General features: G+C 42.1%; 1 protein-coding gene across 2 annotated transcripts in view; it reads right to left on the bottom strand.

The window, feature by feature from the left end:
• LOC140467258 (lysine-specific demethylase 5B-like) overlaps positions 1–19,530 on the bottom strand; it is a 211,570-nt gene that overhangs the window by 10,021 nt on the left and 182,019 nt on the right. For both annotated transcript variants that reach the window (XM_072563506.1, XM_072563507.1), the window contains 2 exons: positions 18,006–18,226; positions 16,375–16,701 (listed from right to left, as the gene is read on the bottom strand). In XM_072563506.1, coding sequence (XP_072419607.1) covers positions 16,375–16,701; positions 18,006–18,226 — 548 coding nt within the window. The remainder of the gene's footprint in view (positions 1–16,374; positions 16,702–18,005; positions 18,227–19,530) is intronic.

The raw sequence follows: 19,530 nt of genomic DNA, 5'->3' as shown, positions 1-19,530 counted from the left end.
GGGACAGGGCAGGAGAGAGCATATCAGATACTTGGATAATTGGGGCTCATTCTGGGGAAGGTGGGACCTCTACAAACAGAATGAACTAGCAGGGTATCAATTTCAACTAATTCAGCAGAGGGACGGGAACCTAAATTGAAGTTCCAGTGTCCAGGAAATTCAGAGTAGTGAGATCAGTAAGGTTTCAAAATCGCAAGAGTGCACTGGCAAGCAGGAAGGTGATTTGAAGTGTGTCTACTTCAACACCAGGAGCATCGGGAATAAGGTGGGTGAACTTGCAGCGTGGGTTGGTACCTGGGACTTCAATGTTGTGGTCATTTCAGAAACATGGATAGAGCAGATACAGGAATGATTGTTACAGGTTCCGGGATTTAGATGTTTCAGTAAGAACAGGGAAGATGGCAAAAGGAGCGCGGGGGGGGTGGTTTGGCATTGTTAGTCAAGGACAGTAATACGGTGGCAGAAACGAGATTTGAGGACTTGTCTACTGAGGTAGTATGGGCTGAGGTTAGGAACAGAACAGGAGAGGTCACCCTGTTGGGAGTTTCCTATAAGCCTCCAAATAGTTCCAGAGATGTAGTGGAAAGGATAGCAAGGATGATTCTGGATAGGAGCAAGAATAACAGGGTCATTGTCATGGGGGAATTTAACTTTCCAAATATTTACTGGAAATACTATAGTTTGAACACTTTAGATGGGTTAGTTTTTTGTCCAATGTGTGCAGGACGGTTTCCTGACACAATATGTAGACAGGCCAAGAACAGGTGAGGCACATTGTATTTGGTACTGGGTAATAAACCCAGCCAGGTGTTAGATTTGGATGTAGGTGAGCACTTGATAATGATCACAACTCACTTATGTTTACTTTAGCAATGGAAAGAGATAGGTATATAATGCAGGGTAAGAGTTATACCTGGGGAAAGGCAATTATGATGCAATTAGGCAAGATTTAGGATGCACAGGATAGGGAAGGAAACTGCAGGGATGGGCACAGTTGAAATGTGGAACTTATTCAAGGTCATCTACTGCAGGTCCTTGATAAGTCTGTACTTGTTACGCAGGGAGGAAGTGGTCAAGCGAGGGAGCCGTGGTTTACAAAAGAAGTTGACTCTCTTGTCAAGGGGAAGGCGGCGGCTTATGTTTGGATGAGACGTGAAGGCTCAGTTAGGGCGCTTGAGGGTTACAAGTTAGCCAGGAAAGACTCAAAGAGAGGGAGCTAAGAAGAGCCAGCAGGGGATGAGAAGTCGTTGGCAGGTAGGATCAAGAAAAACCCTAAAGCTTTCAATTGGTGTATCAGGAATAAAAGAATGACTAGACTAAGATCAGTGGAGTTGTGGGTAGTGCCAAAGGATGTTGAAGGTTATAGAGGGACATAGAGAAGCTGCAGAGCTGTGCTGAGAGGTGGCAAATGGAGTTTAGTGCAGAAACGTGAGAGGTCATTCACTTTGGAAGGAGCAACAGGAATAAAGAGTACTGGGTAATGGTAAGATTCTTGGTAGTGCAGATGAACAGAGAGATCTGTGTGTCCAGGTACATAGATCTCTGAAAGTTGCCATCCAGACTTGATTGATGTTATGGAGGAGTCTGGTCTGTTAGCTTTTATTGGTAGAGGGATTGAGTTTCGGAGCCATGAGCGCACGTTGCAGCTGTACAAAACTCTGGTGCAGCCACACTTGGAGTATTGCGTACAGTTCTGGTCACTGCATTATAGGAAGAATGAGAAAGCTTTCTGGGGAGATTTACTAGGATGTTGCCTGGTATGGAGGGAAGGTTTTATGAGGAAAGGCTGAGGGACTTGAGGCTGTTTTTATTAGAGAGAAGAAGGTTGAGAGGTGATTGAGACATACAAGATAATCAAAAGGTTAGATAGGGTGAATAATGAGAGCCTTTTTCCTCGGATGGTGATGGCTAGCATTAGGGGGCATAGCTTTAAATTGGGGGGTGATAGATATAGGACAGATGTCAGTGGTGGTTTCATTATTCAGTAGTAGGGGGGTGGAATGCCCTGCCTGCAACAGTACTAGATTCACCAAACTGAAGGGATTTAAATGGTCATTGGATAAACATGTGGATGAGAATGGAATAGTGTAGGTTAGATGGGCTTCAGATTGGTTCCACAGGTTGGCACAAAATAGAGGGCCTGTACTGCACTGTAACGTTCGACGTTGCCTGTCTACTGTTAGCATTATGGAGAACTCCTCACGTCTGAGAAAGAAATAGGTATATTGTTGTGCAACAAATATTACAGCAGTCCACATTGGAATGAACAACATAGGCGGAACTAGAAATATGAACGAGAGATATTGAGGAACTAGGATTGAAAGTAAAATAGAAAACCTCCAAGGTTTCCAATCTCCAATCACTGGATTGTAACTGAAGCGAGATAGACCAGTAGGTAAGATGATTAAACCCGGACGAATCAGAAACAGGTAAATTTAAAAACAATGAGAGAAATATCACAGTCCTTATCAGAATAGTGATTGGGGTACAAATTGGCAAAGTAACTCAGGAAGGGACAGACTTCAACAATGAGCCTTGGCAAAACTGATCAACAGTGACAAAGAAAACTCTTCTCTAGTTGGAGTCCTAAAAGGAAAAGTGGTTGTAGTTGTTGGAGGCCAATCATCTCCGTCCCTGGACATTTCTGCATCAATTCCTCGGAATAGTGTTCTAGGCCTAGAGAATCATACAGTTTAGAAGGGACCTTTCAGCCAACTGACTCTGTTCATCAAAAATATAAAATTTATACCAGTCCCACCTTAACAGCATCAGACCCATTGCCTTTTTTTGTAGAATTCCTGTGTAAACAGGCCCTTCAGCCCATCAAGTCCACACTGACCCTCCAAAGAGTAACCCACCCAGACCATTCCTCTAGTACATTACATTTACCCCTGACTAATGCACCTAACCTACATATCCCTGATCACTATGGGCAATTTAGCATAGCCAATTCATCTAATCTGCACACCTTTGGATTATGGGAGGAAACTGCAGCACCTGGAGGAAACCCACGCAGACACAGGGAGAATGTGCAAACTCCACACAGATAGCCAGAGGTAGGAATCAAACCTGGGTCCCTGGCACTGAGGCAACAGTACTAACCACTGAGCCACCATGCCACCCATTAGCCATGAATGTTACATTTCACACGCTTTTCCAGGTAGTTTTTAAAAGGTTGAGAGTTTATCCACCTAAACTATCCCTTCAGGCGGTGCATTTCAGACTATTCTAAACTGGCCTTTCACTTTAAAATTACGTACCTTGTTATTAAATCTACAACTGAAGAGAACAGCTGTTTTCTGTCCATCCTGTTCATATCCCCTCAAATTTATATCTCTCTGCCAGGGTGCCCCTCAACCTTCCTGCTCCAAAAAACCTGAGCTTCTCCAGTTTCCCCTCATCGCTCAGAAGCTCCACCCACGGCAACATCCTGCTGAATCTCTTCTGCACCCCTCTGGCACAATCACATCCTTCTGAAACACTAGGAGATATGGGAACAAAATTAGCAAGTTTGGTCCATCAAGTCTACTCCACCAATTGATCATAACCGATATATTTCTCAACCCCATTCTCCTGCCTTCTCCCAGTAACCCTTAATCCCTTCACCAATAAAGAACCATCTAGCTCAGTCTTAAATGACTTGGCTTCCACAGCTCTCTCTGACAATGAGATCCACAGAGTCACTACCTACTGGCTCCAGAAATTACTCCACATCTCAATTCTAAAGGGTCACCCCTCCACTCTGACGCCGTGGTCCTGGGTCTTATTCTCTCCTACTTGCAGAAACATCTTCCATAAATTTCAATTGGACCACTCCTCATCCTTCTGAACTCCACTGAGTACGGATCTAACCACTCCTCATATGACAAGACCTTCATTCCTGGGATCATTATTATATTCCTCCTCTGGACCATCTCCAAAGCCAGTGCATCTTTCATGAGATACAGGGCCCGAAACTACACTCAATATTTCACATGTGGTCTGACCAGAGCCTTAATAGTCTCAGCAGTACACCTCTGTTCTTGTATTATGGCCCCCTTGAAATGAACTTGCCTTCCTAATTGCCAACTGAACCTGCATGTTCACCTTAACAGAACTCCCAGCTAGGACTTCCAAGTCCCTTTATGTTCCAGATTGAGGCCTTTCCCCATTTAGAAAATAGTCTTCCTACCAAGGTGCGTAATCTCATTTTCCCACACTGTATTCCATCTGACATTTCTTTGCTCACTCTCCTACTCTACCCAAGTCCTTCCACACATCCCCACTTTGTCAACACTCCCTATCCCTCCACCTATCTTTGCATCATCTGTAAACTTAGCAACAATACCCTCAGTTTTTTTTGTTCAGATCGTTAATATATAACACTAATAGTGGTAGTCCTAATACTGACCCCTGTGGAACTCCACTAGTCATCAGCTGCTAGCCTGTCAAAGACACCTTTATCCACACTGCCTTCTGCCAGTGAGCCAATTCTCTATACACGCCAAAACCATTTATCCTAAAACCATTTGGCTCTCAACTTATTTAAGAGCCTCCTGTACAGAACCTTATCAAAGGCATTCTGGAAATCCAAATAAAACAGGTCTACTGACTCTCCTTTGTATTAACTTGTTTGTTACATCCTCAAAGAATTGTAACAGATTTGTCAAGCATGACCTTCTCTTGACAAAGCCGTGCTGACTCTGCCCTATTTTACCATGCATGATCAAGTACTCTGCAATTTCATCCCTAATAAAATGGACATCAAAATCTTAGCAACTACCAACATCAGGCTAACAGGTCTATAGTTTCCTGTCTTCTGCTTCCCTCCCTTCTTAAATAGGGGTGTAACATGAGGAATTTTCCACTCCTCTGGGACCTTCCCTGACTCCAGTGATGCCTGGAAGATCACCAAAACCTCCACAATTCCCTCAGCTATCTCCTTCAGCAGTCTAGTTAGTTGTTCAGGTCTTTCAGCTTTCCCAGATAGCACCCTCTCCTTAACGATAGCCCCTTCACTCCCTTGAAGTTCTGGTATCCTGCTGGTGTTTTCCATTTTGAAAACTGATGCAAAGTACCTGTACAGTTCATTTGCCATTTCTACATTCCCCATTACGACCTCTCCAGCCTAATTTTCCAATTGCCCAATGTCCACTCTTGACCTTTTAGAACATAGAGTTGTACAGCATGGAAACAGACTCTTTGGTCAGAATTCACCATGCCAACCAGATACCCTAAACCTGGTCCATATTTCTCTCAACCCTTCCTAGTCATATACCCATCCAGATGCCTTTTAAATGTTGTAGTTGTACCAGCCTCCACCACTTTGTCTGGCAGCTAGTTCCATACACGCACCACCCTCTGCGTGAAAGAACTGCCCCTGAGGTCCCTTTTAAATCTTTCTCCTCTCACTCTAAACCTATGACCTCTAGTTCTGCACTCTCCCACTCCAGAGAAAGGACTATTTACCCTATCCATTGCCCCTCATGATTTTATAAACCTCTATAGTCCCTGATCCTCTACTGAAAAAACCTCAGCCTATTTGGCCTCTCCCAAACTCAAACCCTTCAACCCTGGCAACATCCTTGTAAATCTTTTTTGAACCTTTTCAAGTTTCACAACATCGTTCCCAGAAGGGAGAGACCAGAATTGCACACAATATTTCAAAAGTGGCCTAACCAATGCCATGTACAGCCACAATACGACCTCCCAATTCCTACAATCGATGCTCTTACCAATAAAGGAAAGCATATCAAATCCCTTTTCACTATCCCATCTATTTGCGATTCCACTTTCAAGGAACTATGAACCTGCACTCCAAGTCTCTTTGTTCAGCAACACTACCCAGGACCTTACTGTTAAGTGTGCAAATCCTGCCCCGATTTGCTTTTCCAAAATGCAGCACCTCACATTCATTTAAATTAAACCCCATATACCGCTTCTCAGCCCATTGGCTCATCTGATAAAGATCCCATTTAGATGTCCATAAGACTCTTGCCATCTTTTACTTTACTAGCTACATACTCTCTTATTTAATCTTCTCCCCTCTAATTGCTTTTTTAGCTATCCTGGTGATTTTTAAAGCTTCCTAATCATCTTCATTACATTGTATGCTTTTTCTTTTGCTTTTATATTGTCCTATCATGGTTACCTCTTCCTTCCCTTACTCTGCTTCTTCTTCTGTTGTGGTTCTGTTTGCCGAGCTGGGAATTTTTGTTGCAGACGTTTCGTCCCCTGTCTAGGTGACATCCTCAGTGCTTGGGAGCCCCCTGTGAAGCGCTTCTGAGATGTTTCCTCCGACATTTATAGTGATTTGTATCTGCCGCCTCTGGTTGTCAGTTCCAGCTGTCCGCTGCAGTGGCCAGTATATTGGGTCCAGATCGATGTGCTTATTGATTGAGTCTGTGGATGAGTACCATGCCTCTAGGAATTCTCTGGCTGTTCTGTTTGGCTTGTCCTATAATAGTAGTATTGTCCCAGTCGAACCCATGTTGCTTGTCATCTGAGTGTGTGGCGAATAAGGATAGTTGGTCGTGTTGTTTTGTGGTTAGTTGGTGTTCATGGATGCGGATCGTTAGCTGTCTTCCTGTTGGTCTTATGTAGTGTTTTGTGCAGTCCTTGCATGGGATTTTGTACACTACATTGGTTTTGCTCATGCTGGGTATCGGGTCCTTCATCCTGGTGAGTTGTTGTCAGAGAGTGGCTGTTGATTTGTGTGCGTTTGAGTCCTAGTGGTCGCAGTAGTCTGGCTGTCAGTTCAGAAATGTTTTTGATGTATGGTAGTGTGGCTAGTCCTTTGGGTTGTGGCATGTCCTCATTCTGTTGTCTTTCCCTTAAGCATCTGTTGATGAAATTGCGGGGGTATCAGTTTTTGGCAAATACATTGTATAGGTGTTCTTCTTCCTCTTTTTGCAGTTCTGGTGTACCGCAGTGTGTTGTGGCCCTTTTGAACAGTGTCTTGATGCAACTTCTTGTGTGTTGTGGTGGTTGCTTTCGTGGTTTAGGACTTGGTCTGTGTGTGTGGCTTTCCTGTATACCTTTGTGGTGAATTCTCCGTTTGGTGTTCTCTGTATCATCACGTCTAGGAATGGGAGTTGGCTGTCCTTTCCTTCCTCTCTAGTGAATCAGATTCCTGTGTGTGTTCTCTATTTGTGTTTTTAATGATTACAAAGGTATGATCTACATATCTGACCCAGAGTTTAGGCTGAATTTGCGGCAAGACAGCTTGTTCTAACCTTTGCATTACCGCTTCTGCTATGAGTCCAGAGATGGGTGAGCCCATGGGTGTGCCATTGATTTGTTCATATATTTGGTTGTTGAATGTGAAGTGTGTTGTGAGGCACAGGTCCAGTAGTTTGAGTATGCAGTCTTTGTTGATAGGTTCCCCATCTTGTTGTCTGTTCTGCACAAAACACTACATAGGACAAACAGGAAGACAGCTAGAAGAAACCAGAAGAAACATCACAGAAGCGCTTCACAGGAGGCTTCCAAGCACTTAGGATGCCACCTAGACACGGGACGAAACATCTGCAACAAAAATTCCCAGCTAGGCGAACAGAACCACAACAACGAGCACCCGAGCTACAAATCTTCTCCCAAACTTTGAATGCTTCTCTTCCATGGGAAGGATTTCTGCTGTGCCTCCTGATTTACCCCATAAACACCTGCCATTTCTGCTCCACTGTCTTCCCTACTAAGCTTGCCTTACAATCAATTCGGGCCTGCTCCTACCTCATAACTTTGTAGTCACCTTCACTCAACTGTAATACCATGACATCCGATTCCAGTTTCTCCCTCTCAAACCACAGGCACAATGCCTGTGCCTTCGTAGGCTCAATCACAAGCAGCTCCAGGGGAAAAAAAATCTCAGACATTCCACAAATTCCTTTTCTCGAGATTCGTTACACGAATTTGATTTTGTCAGTCCACCGATATTTTGAAGTCCCCAATGATTATTGTAATGGAGAGAGAGAAAATGCTGGAAAATCTCAGCAGGTCTGGCAGCATCTGCAAGGACAGAAAAGAGCTGACGTTTTGAATCTACTGACCCTCTGACATCAGCTCTTTTCTCTCCTTACAGATGCTGCCAGACTTGCTGAGATTTTCCAGCATTTTCTCTTTTGGTTTCAGATTCCAGCATCCGCAGTAATTTGCTTTTAATGCTATTGTAATGGTGCCTTTCATACATGGTTTTTCTAACTCGTGATCTCGTTTCTTCCCCATATCCTGACTATTGCTGTGGACAGGAGGCCTATTTTTATTTTTATAAACACGTGAATTTAGAAGGCATGGCTAGTAAGTTTGCAGATGCCACCAAAGTTGGTGGTATAGTTGACAATCTGAGAGATCTTGATCAATTGGGCCATTAGGTTGAGAAATGGCAGATGAAGTTTAATTTGAATAAATGCAAGGTATTGCATTTTGGTAGAACAAACAAGTGCAGGACTTATATACTTAATTGTAGGGTCCTGAGTATTGCTGTCGAATAGAAAGACCAAGGGATTCAAGTACACAGTTCTTTGAAATCTACTGTGCCCATTGTGGTTTTACAAATATGCTTAAGATTTTTTTTGAGGACATAATTGAGCACGGAAAAGTGAAAGCTAGTGAATGTGGTTAAAGTGATTTTTAAAAACACAACACATGAAAATAGAGCGCAGAGGATTCACAGTAATATATTTCTATTGGTTAAGTTCTGTCTAACTGCAAGTGGTGACGTTCCTATGTGTCTGCTGCCCTTGACCTTTAGGTGGAGATGGTCAGGGGTTTGGATGGTGTCAAGAAGCCTTGATGAATGCCTGCAGTGTATGCTGTTGATAGTTTACACTCCCCTTACTGAAAGTTGACGGCAGAGGGATTGAATGTTTGGAGATATGAGGCCATTCAAGTGGTAAGCCTTACTGACAATAATGTCAAGTCTCTTTACTGTTGTTGGAACTGCATCCATTCAGCAAGTTGGGAGTATTCTATTACGTTCCAGCCTATGCCTTGTAGATGGTGGATAGGCTTTGAGGAATCAGGTGGTGAGTCACTTGCTGCAGGATTCCCAGCCTCTGACCTACTCTTTTAGCCACAGTATGGTTAGTCCAGTTCAGTTTCTGGCCAATGGTAACCCCAGAACAACTAAGCTCCTTTGTGCCAGGTGTGACAACAAACAAGATTTGAAGGTGGGAGACAGACAGTTTAGAGGAGGGGGAGGAAAAATACTTTCACCCAGAAGGTGATGGAAATCTGGAACTCACTGCCTGTAGGATGGTAAAGGGAGAAATCCTCAAAACATTTTAGTAGTATTTAGATATCCACTTGCAATGCCAAGGCATACAAGACTCTGGAAAATGGTTGTTTTTGACTGCTTTGAGATGAGCCGAAAGGCTTTTTTTCTCTGTGCTGTAGATTTGTGTGTCTATGGCTAGCTGTTGGCTGTCTACCATGAAGTCTTTTGGTGTTATTTTCCCAATCTTACTTAGCCAACTTGTCCCGCATACCTCCTTTGCTCAGATTTAAGACCCGAGCTTCAGAAGGAACTATGTTCTATCAAATAACGTTCACTATTTCCCAAAGGCTCATTTACAGCAAACTTATTAATTAGCCCTTTCTCATTACAAAACACTAAATCCAAAACAGTCTGATTGCTAGGTGGCTCCTCAACATGTTATTTCAGAAACCCATACGTACAGAAAATCATCCACCACAGCATCAAACCTGGTCAACCCAGTCTATATGTAAACTCAAGGGACATAATATTATTCTATTATCCACATTATGTGCATCTCTAATTTCCAGATTTATAGCATGCCCAAAATTAGTACTTCAGTTTTGTGTTCATTAATAACTTCAACCAATGTTTGCTTGCCTTTGCGGTTTTAAATTCCACCAACACTGATTCTACATCTTAATCCTTTGATTAAAAATCTCCATGCTTCCTGAATACAGAATTTGCACTTTGATACAGTGTTCCAAATCACTGGCATACTGTAGCCATGTCTCAGTAATGACAATTAAATCATATCCATTTACTTCAATTTGTGTACTGGTGTCCCCGTTTTACAGATATTCAACTTGTGAACACTCATACTTAAAACTATAATCCCATGAAGAGACATAATTTTAAAGATTCAACACACAAACATTTCTTCTACTTACGAATGGCCACTTTATATCACCTTGCATTATGTTTTGACTTGCTGTAAAAATTCCCTCACCAGTCCCAAGGCTTCAGAAATCTGCTCTCTACCTCCAGTTTCCAGGCATGTCTTCAATCATTCAATTTTTCCTGTTTCTATACTCAAAGGCACTTGGAATGGTAGGAATATTGAGATTATTGGTTTGGAGGGCCTGCTTTTCCATCATCTTCCTAGCTTCCATAAATCTGCTTTCAGGATCTCATTTCTCTACCTCCCAGGACATTGTACCAAAATGAATCACACCATGGCCTCAGAGGAATACCCTGCAGTCATTGACCCTGGCACCAGGGAGGCAACATAAGACCCTGCAGTCATGCTCATCTGTTCCCCGAAAGAATCGCCTATCAGTTCATTCCTTCCCTGCTGTTCAGCTGAGCTCCCAGTGATGCCAGCGCCATGCACTCCTGAGGAACCATGACTCTCATCAGTATCTAAAGCCAAAAGGTCAACAGTCAAATAGTGTGTGTCATGAACCACCACCATCACAGACTTTATCAGCAAGTGTATGGAGGACTGCATACCAAGGAAGTCAATCCGCGTGTTCCCCAACAGGAAACCCTGGATGAATCAGGACATATAGAACCTGCTAAAAACCAGACGTGAAGTCTTTATATCAGGAGACCCACTCAAATATAAGGAATCCAAGTATGACCTTCACAGAGCCATTAAGACAGCCAAGGACCAATACCGATTCAAACCAGAGACCGAGACACACACCTGGTGACTATGGCAAGGACTGAATGACATCACAGGTTCTAAAAGAGACAGTGCAAGACAGCAGACGATGACACATCCCTTCCAGATCGTTTCAACACTTCCTATGGTCGCTTTGAACACAATTTCAGGAGAGGTAACACCTATTCCAACAAGTCCTGACAAACCTATCCCAATAGTCACTGCATTAGAGGTCAGATCGGTTTTCCTTCGTGTGAATCCAAGGAAAGTGATGGGACCAGATGGAGTACCAAAGCGTGCATGCAGAGCATGTGCAGTTCAACTGACAGAGGTCTTCTTGGATATCTTCAACCTCTCCCTGCAGCAGGCCACTGTCCCTGCCTGTTTCAAGAGGGGCAACATCATCCCTGTACCTAAGGTGGCTCCTGCAGCACATCTCAATGACTACTGCCCAGTGGCCCTAACTTTGATGGTCATGAAGTGCTTTGAAAAGCTGGTCATGGCATTAATCAACTCCAGCCTCCCCACTACTCTTGACTCACTCCAATTTGCCTATCGGACCAACAGATCCACATCAGATGCCATATCACTTGCCCTTTATTCCTCTCAGAACATCTTGACACCAAGAACAGCTACGTAAGAATCCTACTCATTGACTATACTTCAACACCATTATTCCCTCGAGACTGATTACTAAACTTAGTGATCTCGGACAAAGCCCCACTCTCTGCAACTGGATCCTCAGTTTCCTGACCCACAGGCCACAGTAAAGATTGGGGACAATATTTCATTCCCATTAACACTCAACACTGGAGCCCCCCAGGGGCCGCATAGTCAGCCCCCTACTGTACTGACTGTATACCAATGAGTGTGTCACCAAATACTAGACACATGCCATTTACAAGTTCGCTGATGACACCACCATAGTCAGTCGAATCTCAGATAGCGATGAAACAAACTACAAACTGGAGGACGAAGACCTGGAAAAATGGTGCACTGAGAACACCCTAGCTCTCAATGCTGGCAAAACCAAGAAAATTGACTTTTGGCAGGATTCTACTCATTCTACTCATGCCCCCTTACACATTAACAGCACAGATGTGGAACGAGTGGAGAGTGTCAAGCTCCTGGGAGCGGTCATCCTCTTCATGTGGACACACTGGTTACAAAGGCCCAACAACGTCTCTTCTTCCTCAAGCAGCTGAGAAAATTTGGCATGATGGCGAATACCCTTGCCAACTTTTATAGGTGCGCCATCAAAAGCATTCTATCTGGGTGTATTACTAACTGGAATGGTAATTGTACCATTCAAGGTTACAGAGTGGCAAACTCGGCCCAGACAATCACAAACGTCAACCTCCCACCTATAGAATCTATCTACCAGGCCCGCTGTCAAACAAAGGCCGCCAGCATTCTGAAAGATCCATCCCACCCTGGCAATGTTTTTCTACAACCTCTACCATCGGGGAGAAGAATTAGAAGCCTGAACTGATGTGCCAACCGGTATCGAAACAGTTTCTACCCTGTTATTAGAATACTGAACGGACTCATGAACTCTTAACGTTCGCCTGTACTTGTGTTTTTGTTTTTGCCACTGTTACATATTATTTACTTATCCATACTACTTATCTCTGTAATCTGCCTGTATTGCTCGCACGACAAAGCTTTTCACTATGCCTTGGTACACGTGACAATAAATTCAATTCAATTCCAATTCCATTCAAGACTTCCCACATTTCATAGGATGTGCATTCTATAATTTGCTATGCCATATTTCAACTTATTTTTTTACAAGTAGAATAGAATATAGCTTACCAGTTACTACCCAGAAGTTGCTTGTCGCAGTAGAAAGTAAATTTTAAGAAAAGCGCTTGTTTCCAACTTCAACGAACTCACCATTAAATAAACTCACTCTGCTTGAAATCTGTATTCGGCTTGCAAGCTGCAAGACGTCTGTAGTTATACTCTTTGGAACTCCAGAGCCAAAAACTCAACTGACCTGGTTTACCCAATTATCTATCCTGCATGTAAAGATTGTTTGCACTGACTAAGGCTGGAAGAACATCTTTTTCTGGTGTCATCTCAAAAGGCAGGAATTAGAACTACATCGATAAATCTTCATTATACTTGAACTCTCTCCCAAGTAGTATCTGCACCACATGGACTGCAATGGTTCAAGATGGCTCTCAAGGGCAATTAGGGATATGCAACAAATGGTGAGTGCATAAATATGTTCATTGTCCATAAAGGGCAATCTAGAAGATTAACTTGCAAATAATTGTTCATGGAGTTGATGGTAATATATTAGCACAAATTGAAATTTGCTGAAGAGACAGGAAGATGAGAGTAGGGATAAATGGGCATTTCAAGTTGGCAGTCTGTAAAAATGGAATGCCACAATCAGAGCTGGGGTTTCAGATATTAATCGTCCATATTAATGGCTCAAAACAAAAAGTATTGTATCATCAGAAATTTTAGATACAAAGTTAAAATGTAAGCAAACAAAGAGATACAGACAGGTTAAGTGGGTTGGTAAAGTGACAGATGGAGTATAATGTGGCAAGTGTAATTTATTTGCAAAACCTACAAATGTTGCTACTGAGTTCTTCACATAATCAAACAAGGGACATAAGATTGGTGTGTTGGTACAGAAGACTGTAGCTTGTTGTCTTATATTGTAATGACATTGGAGACAAAAAATGAAGTTTTGCTATAGTTAAGGGCTTTTAAAAAAAATTATTCATTTGTGGGAATGCGGGCATCGCTGGCTGGCAAGCATTTATGGCCTGTCTCTAGTTGCCTTTGAGAAGGTGGTGAACTATTTTCTTGAACCATTGCAGTCCACCTCCTGTGGGTTGACCCACAATGCATTAGGGAGGGAATTCCAGGATTTTGACCCAAACTCAGTGAAGTAATAGCGATATATTTCCAAGTCAGGTATGGTGAGTAGCTCAGAAGGGAACTTGGAGATGGTGGTATCCCCATATATCTGCTGCGTTTGTCCTTCTAGATGGAAGTGACCGTGGGTTTGGAAGGTGCTGTCTGAGGATCTTTGGCAAATTTATAGTACTTAGGACAAGAAGTCTGGTCTTCAAAATGTGCACTGGTAGCAATTCAAATGAACTTCACTGGACTGATTAAAGAATTAAGAGGAAAGTTTGAGCAGTTTGGACCTATACTGTTTGGAATTTAGAAAAACAAGTAATTATTTTTAAGCATACTAAATTTTGAAGGGGCTTGACAGGGTAAATGCTGAAAATATGTTTCACCTTTTCGGTAAATTTAGAAGTAGAACTCAGAGTTCAAAAGTGGTCAGAGATTCTTCTCTGAGAGTTGCTAGTCTTTTGAATTCTCTATCACAGAGAGCAGTGGAGGTTGGATCACTGAATATATTCAAAGTTGGATTTGAAAGTACTCTATCTACAAGGAAGTGCAAAGTTATCAAAATAAGCAGTACAGAGGTCAGGTCATAGGAGTATTGATAGGAGCAGGACTCTTAGGAGCATCAATATACAGAGGGATCTTTGGGTCCAAGTCCATAGCTCCCTGAAAGTGGCAACTTAAGTGGTTAAGGTAGTAAAGGCGGCATAGGGGATGTTTGCCTTCACTGGCCAGGTCACTGGGTTTACAAGTTGGCAAGTCACATTGCTGCAGTACAAGATTTTGGTGATGCCACATTTGGAGTATTACCTGCAGTTCTGATCACCAACTACAGGAATGATGTGGAGGCTTTGGAGAGGGTGCAAAACAGGTTTACCAGGATGCTGCCTGGATTGGAGTGTCCGAGCTATCAGAAGAGTTTGGGCATAGGTGAAGATGAGAGGGGGAAAGTTTAAAGGAGATGTGCAAGCTAAGTTATTTTTGTTTCTTTTTACACAGATAGTGGCAGATGCCTAGAATGTGCTGCCAGGAGAAAAGTGGTAGAAGCAGATGTGTTAGCAAAGGTTTAAAAGTTATTTAGACAGACACATGAACAAGCATAGAATAGAGGGATATAAACCTGTGTGGAGGCAGGTGGCATTAGTTTAGAAAGGCATCATGGTTAGCACAGACAGAGCAGGCTGAGCTGCCTGTTCTGATGCTGTACTGTTCAATACAATCTGATAAGCCAGGATGTTAACTAAATGGCAGAATAGGCTCAACAGGCTGAATGGCCTACTCCTGCTCCCAATTCCCATGATAATTTCATATTATTTTCAGTATTTGATCTCTCTACTATTGACACTAATTATTGTCTCAAACATACAACCTCTCTGGCAACAGTTCAAAGGGTGAAATTATTATCACTTGCTCCAGTCACAATTTCACATCTCCACTGCAGTAGTAGAGCTGGATTTTGCAGTTTGTCTTCCACTCACTGGAGAATAAGAATGCAATTCCTACTTAGTGGGAATTAAAAGCGCATTTTCAGTAAATTACTTTAATAGAGATATGTCATCACTCTGTGGGTTTCCGATTCAGATTTATAAGTCAAGTCCAAGTGGGAGGAAATAAAACAAATAAATGAGAGGAGCAAATGAGCCAAATAACAATTATTGTATTAAACTCTCCAACACAAATCATGAATGATATCAAAAAATAAAATTGATGAAAAGCCACATAAGCAGCTATTAATAACTGTGACCAAAAGCCTGGCCATAACAACACATCTGAAGGTGTGTGTCAGAGAAGGAAAGATAGACAACAGAAAGACTTATGAATGAAATTTCAAAACTGAAGGTTTTGGTAATTTTAAGACATGATCACTATTGGGGTAGCAATTAAAATCAGTGATGTTCATGGAAGAGGAGTGCTCATCTTGGAGAGTCATGAAACTGGAACAGATTTCAGTGATAGTGCCGAATAAGGCCATGGAAGGATTTGGGGAAAAAAAGAATTTTAATATCAGTCACTGTTCAACTGAAGCCAACACTGGATAACAAGCACAGAAGAAATGGAGCTTGGAAGATATCAGGATAAAGAAGTCAAGCATGAGAATATTTAAAATTTAATATAGGATAGGAAATGGGAAGCTGGAAGCTGATCAGGAATTCATTAGAAGATTAGATTAGATTAGATTAGATTACTTACAGTGTGGAAACAGGCCCTTCGGCCCAACAAGTCTACACCGCCCCGCCGAAGCGTAACCCACCCATACCCCTACATCTACATCTACCCCTACCTAACATTACGGGCAATTTAGCTTAGCCAATTCACCTGACCGGCACATTTTTTGGAGTGTGGGAGGAAACCGGAGCACCCGGAGGAAACCCACGCAGACACGGGGAGAACGTGCAAACTCCACACAGTCAGTCGCCTGAGGCGGGAATTGAACCCGGATCTCCGGCGCTGAGAGGCAGCAGTGCTAACCACTGTGCCACCGTGCCGCCCACTGTTTACATAAATTAGTCACATTTATGAAAACAGGAAAAGAAATAAAATTATAGAAGCACAAGATTCTTTTAAAGTTTGTGTCTTTTAAATATTCAGCAGTTTCTGTGCACCTCATTATACTCTGATGTAGTTTAGAATAACCGCAGGAACATTGAAGACTGACCTCATCCCCCTCTGGCTGCTGGCAGCTTTCTGCCGGGCAGATTGCATCTTCATCCTCAGAGTCCTCTGGCTCAGAGTATGGAGGCTCCATTATCACTGACAGTGCCTCGTGAGGCTGTAGAAATTCCAAATACTCTTCTGCTTCTATTCTCACCAAACTTAGATTTTTTGTTCTTTCCTGGTTTAATTTGACATTTCTCTTTTTCGGATTGTTTAGTTTTTTCAATTTTTCTCTCTTTTCACCCACTGAACCATCTTTTTCAAGCCGTCTCTTCTTTTTCTCACAGTTTCCTTCTCTCTTCACTGGCTTTAAACAGCAATCTTCACCCTAAAACAGAAAAGACAGCTCAATCTACCCCATTAGATGGGAAATAGCTGCTAAATTTTCTGACATAAGTTTTATGACATTATTGAGCACGTGTACTTGACTGCTCATGAGTTCTTGTGATAACCAATCTCATAAGTATTCTCTCTGATGTTTAAACAAAATTAAGTTCACAACACTTAGGTCACAAAGACTTTACAGTTACTTATGATTTCAGAACTGAATTAATCAACCAACAGGAATTAAGCCAACAGTTTCATCATAACTTGAAATGTCAGGAACAAAATATGGCAAACCTCAGAGCAGAGCTCCTTCTATTAGCTAGGTATGTTTAAAAATTACTCATTTATCTGAGGTCAATTTCTACATTAATGGAGTTATGAATTCTTTCAGTTCTACATTGCCGGCTTTGGATCACCATAAAACAAGTTGGCATGCATTCATGTCCAATTGTGTGAGGGTGATGGTAAAGTACCAACATAAAAATATGGTACAACAGAATCAATACTCCATCTTCATGATAGCTCAGATATCAAATTACTTGGTCTAACTACACAGCTCCGGGACATTAATATTAATGAGACCTGGATATGCAGACTCGACTCTCAGAGATAGGATTCCTCTTAATTGGCCTGACAGAATCAAGGCCAACAATACCTTAATGGACTCCAGTATTACTTCTGGCCAGGAGTTCCACAGGATGCCATGACTTCTCAACTCCCTGCACAGCCACAGTCTTGAGTGAGAAGAGGAGAAGGCGGATACTCCTAATTGGAAGATGCATCACTATCAAGAAAACAGGAACTCTACTAGAATGTATTTTTCTGTTAAGGTAAAATACTGCACGTGCTGGAAATTTGAAATTAAACAGAAAATGCGGAAGATGCTCAGCAGATTTGGCAGCATCTGTGGAGATTGGATTCAAGAACATAGAAACAGAGTCAATGACTCTTCTTCAGAATTCAGTTCCAAAGAAGAGTCATTGGACTTGAAACGTGAATTATATCTTTTTACGGAGTTTGGTGTGTAGACTAAATTATGTTGCTGATAAATGCTGACAGGAAAAACCAAAAATCACAGCTGCATCAGATGATATCTAGGATGCTCCATGTCTTTTTATAATCTATTGGTTTCCTCAAAGCGTGAAGTCATTGAGTTAAGCTAATCTGAAAAGAATGTCAACTTCAGTAACTGATATCCATTTATACACAATTGTCAAACACACTTCAAAACACACACACAGGAATTTACAGGTTGAATGCCTAAATACAGTACTGCTCTGATATGGAGTCTTTGCAGTACCATACCTCAGTTGTAGAAGTACAGGTCTCTGCAAGACACTGCATGACCTCCACTGGTTTGCAGTTCAGCAGTTCAGATCGGGGCTGGTGACCTTCCACTACAGAGTACTGGGCTGCACAGAAGATCTGGTAAATGTGCTGCATCTCGGGCAGTGACACTTGCAGTAAAAGAGCCTCCATCATCAGCTCATCAAGTTGGGACCTCACATCATCTGATACGCATAACCCTGCAAAAGCATATATTTAGAAGATTAAGTTTATTAACCAGAATTCAGTTTCCATAATAATTCTGATTATTACATCCTCTGTAAAGAATTTTCTCATAAAAAGGACAATAACAAGTATTTGTGATTTGTGCCTGATATTATTAGTAAAGACAACAATAAAAAAAACCTAAATTGCTGGTATCCAGTGAGGAATTAGTTTAAAGATTGATAACGTGCTTGATTTCTTCATGAAAGTGACAAATGCAAGACTGGAACAGAAGTTAGTTACTGGGTGATCATGCAACATATTTAAAACCAAGAACAATCCATATTAATTATCTGACTATTAATTACTTTCACAATTAGTTACACAATAGAAATTAGATGAATGGATCTATAACTTCCCTGTATCTATATCCTCAATGTTTCTAAAAAGCTCAAATCTGAACCAAAAACACCAATGTTTCCTCACAGCCTCAATAGAACTCTGGCACAAATACCTCTCCCCTCCAGCATTTTGTGCCCTTCCTATTTGCCCAGTAGTCTGATCATACGTGCATCAATTTCACGGATTCAATTTTAGTGGTCCGGTCTTCCCTAGTGAATAGTAGTGTCAAGTAGCTTTTAATTGTCATTTCTACCATCTATGACTGATACAGTAAAAATGAGACAGCATTCCTCCAGGACCGAGGGCGCTACATGGACAGCGCAAATTACACTATCATGCATGACATAAAGTGCAAAACACGCATGTTAGAGTGTAATAGAAGAATGATAAATAAAGATATTTTTCAAGCAGTAATTTGAAGTCATGTAATGAATTTCAGATGGGAAAGAGTCCGATCATACTGTGTTAAAGAGCCTGATGGCTTGGGGGAAGAAACTGTTGCATAGTCTGGCCATTAGAGACCGTATGTGCCAGTATTTTCTACTAGATGGCAGGAGGAAGAAGAGTTTGGAGTGAGAGGTGTGTGGGGTCTTCCACAATGCTCTTAGCCTTTCAGGTGCAGCGTCTGGTGTGAATGTCTGTAATGGAGCAAAGGGAGACCCCGAAGATCTTCTCGCTGTCCTTACTATCCATTGTAGGATCTTATGATCTGAAACAGTGCATTTCCTGAACGAGGCAGTGATGCAGCAGCTCAGGGTACTCTCAATGAACCCTCTGTAGAATATGGTGAGGATGGGGGCTGGGAGGGGGGCTTTCCTCAGCCTGTGCAGAAAGTGGAGACAGTGCTGGGCTTTCTTGGCTATGGAGCTGGTCTTGAGGGTCCAGGAGAGATTTTCTGCCAGGTGTACATCAAGAAATCTGATGCTCTTCACAATCT

The sequence above is a fragment of the Chiloscyllium punctatum genome, chromosome 45 (assembly GCF_047496795.1).
Source record: "Chiloscyllium punctatum isolate Juve2018m chromosome 45, sChiPun1.3, whole genome shotgun sequence".
Lineage (NCBI taxonomy): Eukaryota > Metazoa > Chordata > Chondrichthyes > Orectolobiformes > Hemiscylliidae > Chiloscyllium > Chiloscyllium punctatum.
Note: the sequence above shows the minus strand (reverse complement) of the source record. Positions and strands in the feature narration are given on the sequence as shown.